The sequence below is a fragment of the Mastigoproctus giganteus genome, chromosome 12, assembly GCF_048544385.1.
Source record: "Mastigoproctus giganteus isolate SK-2022 chromosome 12, ASM4854438v1, whole genome shotgun sequence".
NCBI lineage: Eukaryota > Metazoa > Arthropoda > Arachnida > Uropygi > Thelyphonidae > Mastigoproctus > Mastigoproctus giganteus.
The window spans coordinates 107,327,953-107,341,433 of record NC_143586.1 but is presented as its reverse complement, the minus strand read 5'-3'; the positions used below and the strand labels follow the sequence as shown (position 1 = coordinate 107,341,433).

The 13,481-nt window shown below is 37.3% G+C and overlaps 1 protein-coding gene across 3 annotated transcripts in view; it reads left to right on the top strand.

The window, feature by feature from the left end:
* Positions 1-13,481, top strand: part of Cpsf6 (cleavage and polyadenylation specificity factor subunit 6) — an 821,382-nt gene that overhangs the window by 426,633 nt on the left and 381,268 nt on the right. For all 3 annotated transcript variants that reach the window (XR_016547729.1, XM_090386823.1, XM_090386824.1), the window contains one exon: positions 274-475. Coding sequence is in view for 2 of the 3 variants with exons in the window: in XM_090386823.1 (XP_090242949.1) it covers positions 274-475 (202 nt within the window). In the remaining variant the exon portion in view is untranslated. The remainder of the gene's footprint in view (positions 1-273; positions 476-13,481) is intronic.

Here is a 13,481-nt window from a genome sequence, read left to right as displayed (position 1 = left end):
TAAATATTGTTAATGTTAGATTTTTTGGTTTACCATGGCTGAGAATATGACCTTTAATGATATCTACACTTAAATGCCACATATAATTTCCCCTCATTAACTGAACTTATTAGAGAGAAGAAATCAAAATGGCAAGTCTGATTTTCTTAAATTTTGGAAATTGCAATGTAATTATCAAAATATTGTCTTGATTATTTGATTTGTGGAATTAATGTAGCTTTTCCTCATTTATTATGTTACTCTCATTATTCTAATAAATTTTTGTAATTTTAGTACCAGGTCCAGGCCCTGGAATGCCTCCTAACATACCTCCTCCAACTGCACATCCTCCTGCTCCACATATCAATCCAGCATTTTTCCCTCCACATTCACAAGGTGCACCACCTGGTCCTCCACCAACATCTCAACCTGGAGATATGTATAGCAGACCGCCACCTATTCAGTTCACAGATTATAGGGGATTGCCACCAGAGAGGTGAGTTATTGAAGAAGTTTGTTCATTCGATAAAGCGACATCTTTAAAAATAAATCTAGTTATCATATTTATGTATAGCTGATGTGTAGAAAATAGAATGCAAATGGACATCTCAGGGAAACAAATGCACAAAACGTAATGTTTTATTTTGTGATATGACAGGATAATAATAATGGTATGTGCAGTAAGAGCCAGCAAAGTGCCTCACATATCTTCATATGCATTTCACATTATTAGAGATATGATAGCAAAGATAAAAACAAACATTCTTGTGAGATGCATCATTTGTATGTTTGCAATGCAAATGCAGTGTCTCAGTAATTCACTATGAAATTGTTTCTGCGTGTAATGAAAATGTAATGAGGAGGAAGCAAGTGTCAATGTGTCATAATGTCTCCAAAGATGAATGTGTGTGTGTCTTAAATTTGAGACATGCACAGAAAGACCACATTTGTTCATATTAGATTTCATCCCGTTATCTGCATTGAAGCTCTTGAAGGTGAAGTGTGACAGGTAACAGTCACCATTAATTTTTCAATTTAAATTAAAATCCAGCATCAAGCTGAATAGTCAAGATAATACTACCATCATGTTTAAATACAATACATGCCTGGACAACTTCAACATTAACAGCTGCCTTCATAATTTGACTGACCTACTTCCTGGTGGCTGCCAGAATTTGAACATTATATATCCAGATTCAGATATTCAAAACCATTCAGACTCAGCCTGTAATTATAAACATCTAGCCACCAATTGTGGATAAATTTTCTCTTGAGCCTATTTCCCATGGATGTATTTGCAATCAGCCAAACTTACAGCCTTTCGTAGATGCACATTTTGGTCATATAACAGGCAACCTAAATATATTATTCCAAACCAGGAACTAAGAACCATCATGTCTTATGGCTTCAAATACAGATTATATTCTAAAACCAGCTTCACACTGTTCAAAAAACAGTTATGTCATGATTTGCTCAACTTCTGTTTTAAGCTTTCTTACCATCATAACATCCCCATTGAAACTTTTCAATTATAGATTAATTCTGCACTAGCTGAGATGCTACATCAATATAAGACAATGCCACATGGGCATCTATCTACTAGTTTAAAATTCCAATTTTCTAAACTACAACAACAATTGGCAGATTTGCACAAACATTTTGTCATCACTCCTGTGGATAAAGCCTCCTGCAACTATGCCATTACCTGTAAGGCCCTTTATTTCCAAATATTTATTAAGTGCAGAACTAAATTCCAGTGCCACCTACAAGGCTATTTCAAATAACAGCAGTATAATCACAAAGAAATTAATTGTTTTCAGCAAGAAATTAAAAATTAGCATTAATAATTACAAATTTCCTTTTATTTACTTCATACCTGAGTTCCACAAAAACCTGGTATGTTTCAGGTTCATCACTTCTTGTAAGTATAGTTACACTCATAAACCTGGCAAAACTTTAGAACTGTTACTTAAACCTATAATGGACATCCTTCCTGATAGCAGAATAATTAGTAATAATATACCTGTTATTGATGCTCTAAGTAATGACAACATCACTCGTGTTCAAACATTTGACTTCAACAGCCTAATCATCAGCATAAACCAAACCATCATAAAATCAGTCATGAATGAAATTTACAATCACTACAAACACATTATTGGTTGTAATTCTGTATATTGGAACAAACTCATAAACCCATGCATTTCTGATAATTATATATTTTATGGCAAAACCTGCAAATCAAAGGTACCCCCCATGGGTAGCCCTACTACCTGTTTGTTGTTTGTTTGTTATTTGGTTTTTAGGAGCATTAGCAACTAAGGCCATATTGCTCCTGGGATATGTGGTGATCATTCCCTGACCTTTCTGCATCCTCCGTATTTAGTGGGCATGGGCTCGAACCCCAGTCTAATCAAGAAGCATGTGCTATGCACTGCTGCTCCTGGCTACGTAGGTGCCCTACTAGCTGTGTCTTAGCTAACCTATACTGGTCTGAGACTTCCCTGCCCTCAGACATACAGATTTACAGATATATAGATGACTTGTTAGGGATCAACTACTCTACATTTATACAGGACTTTGCTGGTATTTATCCTCCGGAACTTACTCTGGAGAAAACTAATAACAATGGCTATTGAGCTATTTCTTAGACCTAACCCTCATACGGCAATTAACATATATAATAAGAGATGCTTTTAGCTTCAGTTGTCAGTTTCACACATTGGCACTCCTACATTTCAAAAAAAGTGCATGCAAATATAATACTCTCCCAATGCATCAGAATTGCCACTATTTGTAACAACAACATTCTCTTTTTAGGCAATATAAAATTTAAAATTACACCATAATAAACTGCTCAGTAATAGTTTCCCTTCACCTTCCTTTACCATCATTTTAGGAAAGCAACGAATATCATGAAATTTTAAAAAAACTTATTGATAACATTATTGATATTAATAACGTAATTGCTGTTGGATATATTTGCCTTTTACATTCAGGCTTGTACATATAGTATAGATATAAACTCTGTGCCCAGGGATTGGCTAAATACAGAGGTATTATGTTCTGTTTTATTTTGCTAACTACTTTGTCATTATTTTTATTCTTATTGTTCTTTTTAGACATTGCTAGTCTCATATTTGTAAAAACAATACCGTTACTGACTTAAACACATGAGGCACATGGCCTCATGTGTCCCATGTCCAGGGATCTACTTTAGGTACGGGTTGTGCAATTCCAGACTGCCCGAGCACCATTACACTCCCCTTCTTCCAATTGCATTTTGCTGTTCTTATACCCTACATCTTATATCTTGTGTCAATTAGGCTGGCCAAAAGCAATTTTGGGATACTATTTTTCTGCTATCACTTCTTTATTCTTCTAAGACAAAGTTTAGAGATTTTAAACGCTACTTTATTAGTCTAATTTTCTCCCCTTTGCTGTTTAGTTGCCTCATCTGTTTAATTACTTACTCTCCAGTCACACGGGTACAGTTCACTTGGACTAATTCACACCTGTTTCCCCCCCCTATACTTGGAGTCACTTTATCTGTTATAAATTCGCTGGGAACTATCAGCCTACTTCTTTGGTCTCTGTTACAGCCCTGCTATGTTCTCTTCACTTGGTTCGACAGGAAGTTGTCATATCCTGACTATTTTCCTCCATCATTGGGTTTTCTTTGTTAAAATTCAGGTACTGCACTTTGCTATTCATTATTATTATTTTTTCTTTAACTGGAATCAATTGGTTTTAACTTTAGCTTAATTTTACTTTCTACTTGTTATTTGCTTTAGTTTTAATTTGGTTTTGCTTTCTGTTTCTTTTTGGTCTCTGTCGGGTCGGCTATGATGTATACATTTGCTTGTTTTTTCTGCCCACCATGTATACATCATAACAGAAACAGAGGCCTTGCTTATTGCTGTGATTCCTTTGGTTTTGGCAGCCGGCCCTTGATTATGAAGCTAAAATCTTAGGACCTACAACATTAAGTACCATTTATATATTTTTATTTAATTTTATTTATATAATTTTCAAGTAATTTGCTTTTATTTTTCGGGTACTTTTAGTTTTTTTCCATTGTAACTACACTCTCAGGTCAGCACTCCTATACATACACTTATCATCTATTTGCACATATATATATATATATATATATATTGTGACCAGCAAGTCGTTATGCAAATCAAAGCAACTGCAGGTGAACTACGGTGCGTGCTCAGGTCGGGACACAGTATAAAAAACACCTGATACTAAGCTTCGTTAATCAGTATTACTCTTGTTCTTCAGATGGGAGAGGCAGCGGACTTAAGCGATTTTGACAAAGGCCAAATTGTAATGGCTAGGCGACTAGGTCAGAGTGTATCCGAAACAGCACAGCTGGTGGGGGTGTTCACAGTCAGCCGTGGTTAATACCTACTGAAAGTGGTCCAAGGAGGGGAAGCCCATGAACTGCGAGCGATATATTGGAGAACCACGGCCCATCGTTGCTTGAGGTGAGCAAAAGCTCTCCCAGGTGGTACGTGGCAAGAGAAGGGCAACTGTGGTGCAACTCACCAGTAATTGGAATGATTGTGATGACAGTAAATGTCACAACACACAATACATCGAACCCTTCTGAAAATGGGGCTGCGTAGCCGCAGGCTGCTCCAAGTGCCCATGCTAACCACTGTTCACTGGCAACAGCACCTACAATGGGCATGCAGCATCAAAACTGTACCTTGAGTAATTGTAAGAAGGTCGTCTGGTCCAGTGAATAATGTTTCCTTTTGCAACATGTGGATGGCTGGGTACGTGTGCGACATTTACCTGGGGAAGTGATGGCACCTGGATGCACTGTGGGACAAAAACAAGCTGGTGGTGGTGGTGGTGGTGGTGGTGGTGGTGGTGTCATGCTTTGGGTGATGTTCTGCTAGGATATCTTTGGATATTCATGTGCGGGGCACTCTGACGTCTACCACCTACCTAAACATCATTGCCGACCAGGTACACCCTTTCATGGCAACGGCCTTCCCCTCTGGTGGTGCTGTCTTTCAGCAGGATAATACACCATGCCACACTGCCCAGATTGTGCGAGACTGGTTCACGGAACATGAGGAAGACTTCCAGTTATTACCCTGGCCTCCAAATTCCCCAGACATCAATTCCGTTGAGTTTTTGTGGTTTGTGTTGGCACACCAACTCCAATCTCCAGTGTCTCAACCACGGATCTTACAGGAGTTAAAGGATATGCTGGTTACATGTTGGTACCAGATACATTTAGAAATCTTGAAGTGTCCATGCCTTACTCGTCCATGTCCAAGCTGTTTTGGCTGCACGTGGAGGACCAAAATATTAGGTAGGCGATCATAATGTTTTGGCTCATAAGTGGTGTTCAAAGAAAGTGCATCACCTAGGAATTTCACATTTGTAATCCTTTTTTTGCAAAGGTATGTTACATTAATGACTAGCATCACAAATAGAAATATAAACAAAAGATATTTATTAATAGTTAAGGCAAAGCTAAATAATATTTGACAGATGCTCTCAAAATATTCCAAAATGAGCATTTGCACTAGTTTATACCTGCCTATGGCAGGTATAAACTAGTCTGTAATCAAGTCACAAAGGAGGTTAGGCAGGCGAAGGCAGATTGCGAGAAATCTTTGGCAAACGATTCAAAGAAAAACAGCAAAGAGTTCTTTACTTATGTAAACTCTAGAAGGAAAGGGATGAATCAGATTGGATTGATGATCATGCTCAGTTAGCTGATAAACTGAAAGAGTATTTTGCCTCTATATTCACACACGAGGAGTTATTCAGTGAGGGGAGTGCAAGAAGTTTGTCAAATGCTAATAGGGAGCTAAGTGATTTTGTAATAATTGAGAGCAAAGTGGAGGAAAAATTGTTGAAGTTGAACATAAGGAACCTTGGGTGGACGGGATCCATCCAGTTATATTAAAGGAGGCAGCAAATTAAGTAAGCAAACCCTTAGCCATAATTATGAGAGCTTCCTTGGATTCAGGGGAGGTCCCCATGGACTGGAAGTGTGCAAATGTATCACCCATTCACAAAGGGGTTCAAAAGGTGACACAAGAAACTACAGATTCTGTTAGTTTAACTTGTGTTAAACTAACCGATCTGTAATTTATAGAAGTGTTAAAGAAGCATTGCAGGATCATCTAGATAAGACTGCAGTAATAGTTAAGACACAGCATGGGTTTGTTAAAGGGAGGTCTTGTCTGACCAATTTGATTGGATACTATGATGTGGTCACAAAGGAACTGAATGCCAAAAATAATTTTGATATCATGTACTTGGATTTCAGGAAAGCTTTTGATAATGTTGCACATGGAAGACTACTGTACAAATTGGAGAGGTATGCCATTAAGGGTACAATGGATAAAGGGATGGTTCCAAACATGAATTATGGCTTCCTGAAGTTCACGAAGGGTCTTTGGCTTCTTTCTGGCAACTGCAGATTCCACATGATGCCAACAGTTCTCTATAGGATTCAGGTCCGGGCTGTTTCCTGGCCAGCTAAGAGTTGTAATGGACTGCTCTTCCAACCATTTTTTCACCTTTTTTTATAAACTGCATGTGACCTACTCCGTGATATGAAATGCACCCCCATATCATTTTGCTGGTAGGGAATTTCACTGTAGACACCATACAGTCTGGATGGTGTTCTTCGTCACGTCTGCGATGAATCATTTGTCTCCCATCAGAGCCATGCAGGATGAATTTCTTCTCATTCGAGAAAGAACTGACTTCCACTGCTCTGGGGTCCATTTGACATGCTCCTTACACCAAATTAATCGGGCCTTTTATATTTTTTGTGTGAGGAGGGGGCTTCTTAGTATGATGGACTACAAGTCCATTTTTGAAGCGGCGTCTTCTGACTGTTATTACAAAAATCTGTATTACAAAATTACAAAAATATTTTTGTAATCTGTATGACTTTATTACGGTAAAGTCCTACTATTCCATCCGCATTTCTTTTTCCAACAATAGAGGTCACTACTTTTCTATTACTTTCCCTTGTGGTCCATTAGAAATGTAACATCCACCAGGATATTACATTTCTTCACAGCTCACTATTAAGTCCATTACACTGCTGTAAATTGCTTCATCATGTAGATACATTACTAATGTGATTAAGGTTTACGTCCATTTATCTACTCTACTAGATATGTGGGCTTAATTTTCCCGCCTTTTTCCTTCAGCTACATATATCTTTCCTGCCAGCTTATTTGTGCTACACATTACTTGAAAACTGCAGGTATCATTCACTTTCGTATTATACTTTTGATTTCTTTTTCAGTTCATTTCTTGACATGTTTCAGTTTACAAATTTTTACACCTGTCTTTTCTTTCCAATACAAGAATTTGGTATAAGCTCCCTTTTATACTAACACTTACAAAGCGTGAGCCCTTACTATAAGGTAGGGCTTCACAACCCCAGCTAACTTAGTGTTATTTAATAACTTTTCCTTTGCTTTTTATATTTCTGCTTTCTATTTCTACCATTCTTCCCATTCGTAAAACTATCAGTGTATACGAGGATCACGAATGTTCCTGCTATCCTACTTCTATTGCTATTTTTTGTCTTTATTTATTTAAATACTCCTTTTTTCTATCCTGTCGATACTCAATTTAACACCTTACCCTATACCATGTGCTTGTTCCAAATTATTGAATTATCATATTATTGAATTCCAAACTCCACAAAATTACAAATTTTAAATCCTACACAAAACACTACATATTTATATTAACCATATCTTATTCTAACTTGATCCTTGTTTTTACATTAATAAATGACACTGCGTTGGGACTACCTTGTTAATACTATATTAGAAAGTGCTAATTACATTTTTGTTGCTTTTTGGCCTTTCATCTTTCTTCTACTACTACTATCGACAAGTATAGAAATGCAGTTCCTGATACATGGTCAGGTTTAGTACCCTGATGAAATTACCTGATCAGGTAACAATATTTGCTTCAGCTGACATCAGATTCTGCACATTTGCCTTACCTATATTTGACCATTATCCAAATATGTTTTCCTCCACAACTGATGACAGCTGTACCACTTTTTATTTTATTTGTATTTTACTATACTAATTTTACTTTACAGTTCAAACACCTTCTATTGGTTATGCAATTCAGCCCAGGATATTAACATTCTTTCACATTTCACATATCTACTGCACTTGCTTTTCTACTATCCTCACCCTTCTAGTTTCTGGATCTCTGTGTAATTGTCACATCCATTTATGCATACTTTATCCAATATATTAATACAAAGTTATATATATATATATATATATATATCCAATATTTTAAAATTAAATAAAAAAATAAAACATAAGCCAGTAGTATGGCAAAAACTGTAGAGCGAAAATTAACATAAAAATAACCCAAAATAAAACAAACAAACACAAAAAGGAGAGTAATGGTAAGACATAAACAGTAGCCGAGAAACCCTTATATAATTTCGCACTTTAAATCCAATTAATAAGACCGATATAAATTTAAAATAATGCCAGTTACATAATAATTTAGCAGTACCTCCCCGAGAGGTCCCAGTTCCGAAAGACGTGAAATATCACGAGAAAGGGTTAAAGGAACTAAATGCCCCATATCGACAGAGAACCACGAGGCCAGTAATGGTCATGGAATCGCTGCATTTCAATCGCTATACAAATCGTCACAAAGGCGAAAAGATCGAAGTACCAATCCACCCTTTCCCCTCCGATCGATCCACCAATGCAGAGGATTTGCACGGCAGTGGTCCTTATGCAGCGAAAAATAAATTATAGAACAGACAGCACTCTAAACCAGAGCCACACCACTGGCATAATGTAAGCTGAACCAGCTTATGTAGAAGAGAAAGGAAAATAGATGGCAGCACAGGCGCTGCTTAATTAGTATATCAACCCATTACTACCATTGAATTATATTTGAATAATGACAAAAGTTAAAATAAAATAAATATATAAATATTGAGCTTTCATTAGAGGCAGTGACCCCACCAAATCCTCCATATGAAGCCAAGATATATCCAATATTTTAAAATTAAATAAAAAAATAAAACATAAGCCACTTCGATCTTTTCGCCTTTGCGACCATTTGTATAGCGATTGAAATGCAGCAATTCCATGACCATTATTGGCCTCGTGGTCCTCTGTCAATATGGGGCATAATGGTCAGTCTATTTTATTTTGATTTTATTATCTTTTAGTAGTTCCTTTAACCCTTTCTGGTGGTATTTCACGTCTTTCGGAACTGGTACCTCTGGGGGGGGGGCACCACTAAATTATTATGTAATTGGCATTGTTTTAAATTTATATCGGTCTTATTAATTGGATTTAAAGTGCGAAATTATATAAGGGTTTCTCGGCTACTGTTTATGTCTTACCTTTACTCTCCATTTTTCGCTTGTTTGTTTTATTTTTGGTTATTTTTATGTTAATTTTCGCTCTACAGTTTTTGCCATACTACTGGCTTATGTTTTATTTTTTTATTTAATTTTAAAATATTGGATATATCTTGGCTTCATATGGAGGATTTGCATGTCGCTGCCTCTAATGAAAGCTCAATATTTATTTATTTATTTTATTTTCACTTTTGTCATTATTAAAATATATATGTGTGTGTGTGTGTGTTATTTATGGAATGGAGTTTCAGTATATGTTTTCTGTATTTGTGTTCTTTGTTCTACAGTCATATACTGTTCACTTTCCTACAACTAAATTTTTCCACGCTTTGGGCTATTAGTGTAATACGAGGGCATGAGTGTCAATTTAAATCCTAATTACTTACTAGTTTCATCTCCTGTTAGCTAAATCGCTATACAATTGCCTGTTACCACAAAACACAATGTGTACACAAAAATATAAAAAATAAAATAAACACAAAAAAGTGAAATAAAGAAAGAATGGCAAACATAAGAGGTAGTGTTAGCATATCCAACAGAATGTTGCCTAGAACATAACGTAAGTTAAATTAAAGTAGGATGGTAAGAAGGAAAAGCACTGCAAAAAGCGACTACACCTAAAACATATTAGAAAAAACAGACGTGAGTGAGAGGAGAGAAAAAAAATTGAGAAAAAGAATAATGGAAAGAATGCATATCTAAATATTTTGAATATTTAAAATAAAAGGTAAATATACCGTAAATTTAAAGGCCAACAAAGAACAGATTTAGACTTGTGCCCTTGTGATAAAGCAACACACAAATAATGTGAAATATCGTGATAAGAAACCATAAATTATTCACAGCAAAAATTAAATAAATGAAAAACTAAAAATACAGAACATTCAACCATTGAGTCCCTTATCGTAAGAATGCCACAAGGCAACAATGGTTGTGGAAATTATTGCATTTCAAAAGTTATACACAACCATGTAGTGAAGAGCAACCGACAAACTCCTGCAATATTATTATTCTTATTATTGTTGTTGCTCTTATATTATTTCTCCCTGATTGGGGGATTCCACTCTGTGATGGGTACTACTACTACCAAGCACAGAGGGTGGTTGTAAAGTCTGGTGTTACTGTTGGTCAAGGAACTCTCACTATCCTACAAGTGTTCAGGATTGCGACTTTCAGGAGTTCCTTGTAGGTGTTCTCTGGGAGACCTATTGCTGTTAGGCTGCTATGTAGGGTTTTGGCACCGTACCTGTGGTTGATACGATGATCGGAATGGTCATTACTTCTTGCATGTGCCACATCTATTTGACCTCCTGTCTTAGGTTTGTGTACTTTCTGATTTTTTCCTCATGGGCACCGTGAGTGTTGGGCACTGCTATGTCAATCAGGTTGGTAGCCTTTTCCATCTTGTCCACAAGGGTTATGTCCGATCTGTTGTGTGGGATGGTCTTATCCGTTATTATGGCACGGTCTCAGTACAGCTTGTGGGTTCGGGTCTCTAGTACTGCCTGGGATTCGTACTTGTAGTATTGTACACTTTCTTTGGTCAACTGTTATTTCCTCAGTAGCTTCTGATGTATTATCCTGGCTACCTGGTCATGTCTGTGAGTGTACTCAGTCTGGGTGATCACCTTGCACCCCGTGGTGATGTGGTGGATCATTTCTGAGGCCAGGCGGCATCGTCGACATGTGTCATTTGACATTCCTGGCTGCTTTGCGATATATTTTCTCTAGTGTCTGGTGTTGATTACCTGGTCTTGGATGGCCAGCATGAATCCTTCAGTCTCGAGGAAGAGCGTCCCGCTTGTGAGCCAATGCTATCGATCACATTGATAACATTGGAAGATATGTTATCGATGTGATCTTGATGGAGGTCATTGTAGTGTCTGCCATGGAGTGTCATCTTTGCCCATCTTTCTAGCTTCGTTTCTTGTGCTGTCTGGGTGGGAGGGTGTTCCTCGCGTAGGTTGAGTGGGGTATACTAATCTATCTTCCTTATGGCCTGTTGGAGTGATGCTGTGTTGTTCTTGAAGTAATCCTTCGAGTTGAACTATTGCTGTTTTCTGTTGCTCTATCAGGTCCCTTCCTCCCTCTTTCTGAGCTATTGTTAGTCTCTCCACTGCTGACTTCAGGTGGTGTTGACGCCTCTTGGTCATCATTTTCCTTGTCTTTCGCATGATATCCTCTAGATCGGTGTTAGTCCAATCTATGACCCCGAAGGTGTATATTAGTACTGGAGCTGCATAGGTGTTTATTGCTTTAACTGTGTTCCCTCCGTTCAGTTTTGCTTTCAGCAGGCTTCTGAGTCTCTGATAATATTTTTCGGTCAGGCACTTCTTGAATTCCTTGTGCTCTAACTACTGAGCCTGCATCATCCCTAGGTATTTGTATGTCTCTCCTTCTGTCATAGCTTCAATCTCTTTACCAGTCAGCAGCTGGTAGTTTTGACCGACTAATTTATTATTATTATTATTAGCCATATGGTGCAAAGAAGCCTGAGGCTTATGCTGCACCAGGCAAAAAAATAAATTTCTGAATTACCCAGAGAGAGAGAGAGAGAGAGAGAGAGAGAGAGAGAGAAGTAGAAGGGAATCACCAAGAAAGAGAAGAATGATGATATCCAGCTCAGGACCCTGGGTGTGCTAAATCCATACTCACGAGATGTGAGACAGTGGGGGTAAATAGGGCCACTGTTCTGAAGTTCTGTTGTTTTGATATTCTGCCAACACAACACAGTTGGAAGATGAAGAAAGATTTTACAGTGGTAGGTAAAGGCACATGTTTTTATTTCAGAAGAGGGGAGTTTTACAATATAAGGCACTCATCATCATCATCGTCGTCGTCGTCAGCCATTACAATAGTTTAAATTTAAGTTTGCTCACTGGGGTTTGAATTTCAATAGGTCCTACCGCCGAAATATGTTGCTGTGATTTCAAATATGACTTAGATTTTTTTCTATCACATCCAGATACATCACAATTTAAGAAATAAAAAAAGTATTGTTTTTTACGAAAGTATATAACTTTATTGTATTTAGTATTGACAAATTGATAGGATTACATTTTCATATATCCAAAAATACGTAAATACTAACAAGTATTAATCAAAATTCTTCAACTTTCATTAATCAGACCTTCGTCTCTTTGTTTGAAAAGAACGTTTAATCATTTTTCTTTTATGTACAGTGCCAGGTTTCTCTCTTTTTAAACACCAGCAGTAGTCGGCCATCATGCTTGTATTACACCTTCCCTGGTACCCCTGCTCCATTTCCTTTATGTCCTAATGGAATTGCACCCTTGTTCTTTGCTCTTCTGTGCAAGATTTTTGGGGGGGGGAAATCAAGATGGGCATGCAAAAGGCGAATTTTGATGCTCATATTGCAACCTAAATTGCGAAGCTTTTCGAGCATGTTTTGAACAATTTTCTCATAATCCTGTGATTTATGATTTCCTAGAAAGTTTTCCATTACACTTTTAAAACCGATCCAGGCATCCCTTTCAACGTCAGTCATAGTAGTTTCAAACTAACCGTCTAAAACCAATTTTCTAATTTGGGACCAATGAAGATATCCTCCTTAAGTTTTGCATCAGATAAACCAGGAAATTTACTGCAAAGGTACTTAAACCAGTTGCCATCCTTATTTAATGCTTTCACAAATAGCTTCATTATGCCTAACTTGATATGCAGTCGAGGTAAAATCTGGCTTAGCCAAACTTTCGTGCACAATATTTTTTGACCCCAGTATAAGATTGTGCCTCTGAGGCCAGTACTTCTTTGTCCAATGCAGCACATTAGCTTTGCTATCCCATTCACAAATAAAGCATGGCATTTTAGTGTACCCACCCTGTTGCCCCAACAAAATACATAACACTTTTAAGTCTCCACATAGTTGCCATTCGTGATCTTGATATTTAATTTCACTAGAAGCAACTTTAGATTGTCATAAGTTTCTTTTAAGTAGACTGAATGACCAACTGGCACAGATGTGTAATTATCTCCATTATACAAGAGAACACCTTTAAAACTAGTCTTAGAAGAGTCTCCATAGTCTCCATTCACTAGGAACATATGATGGAGCTCCTAAGGC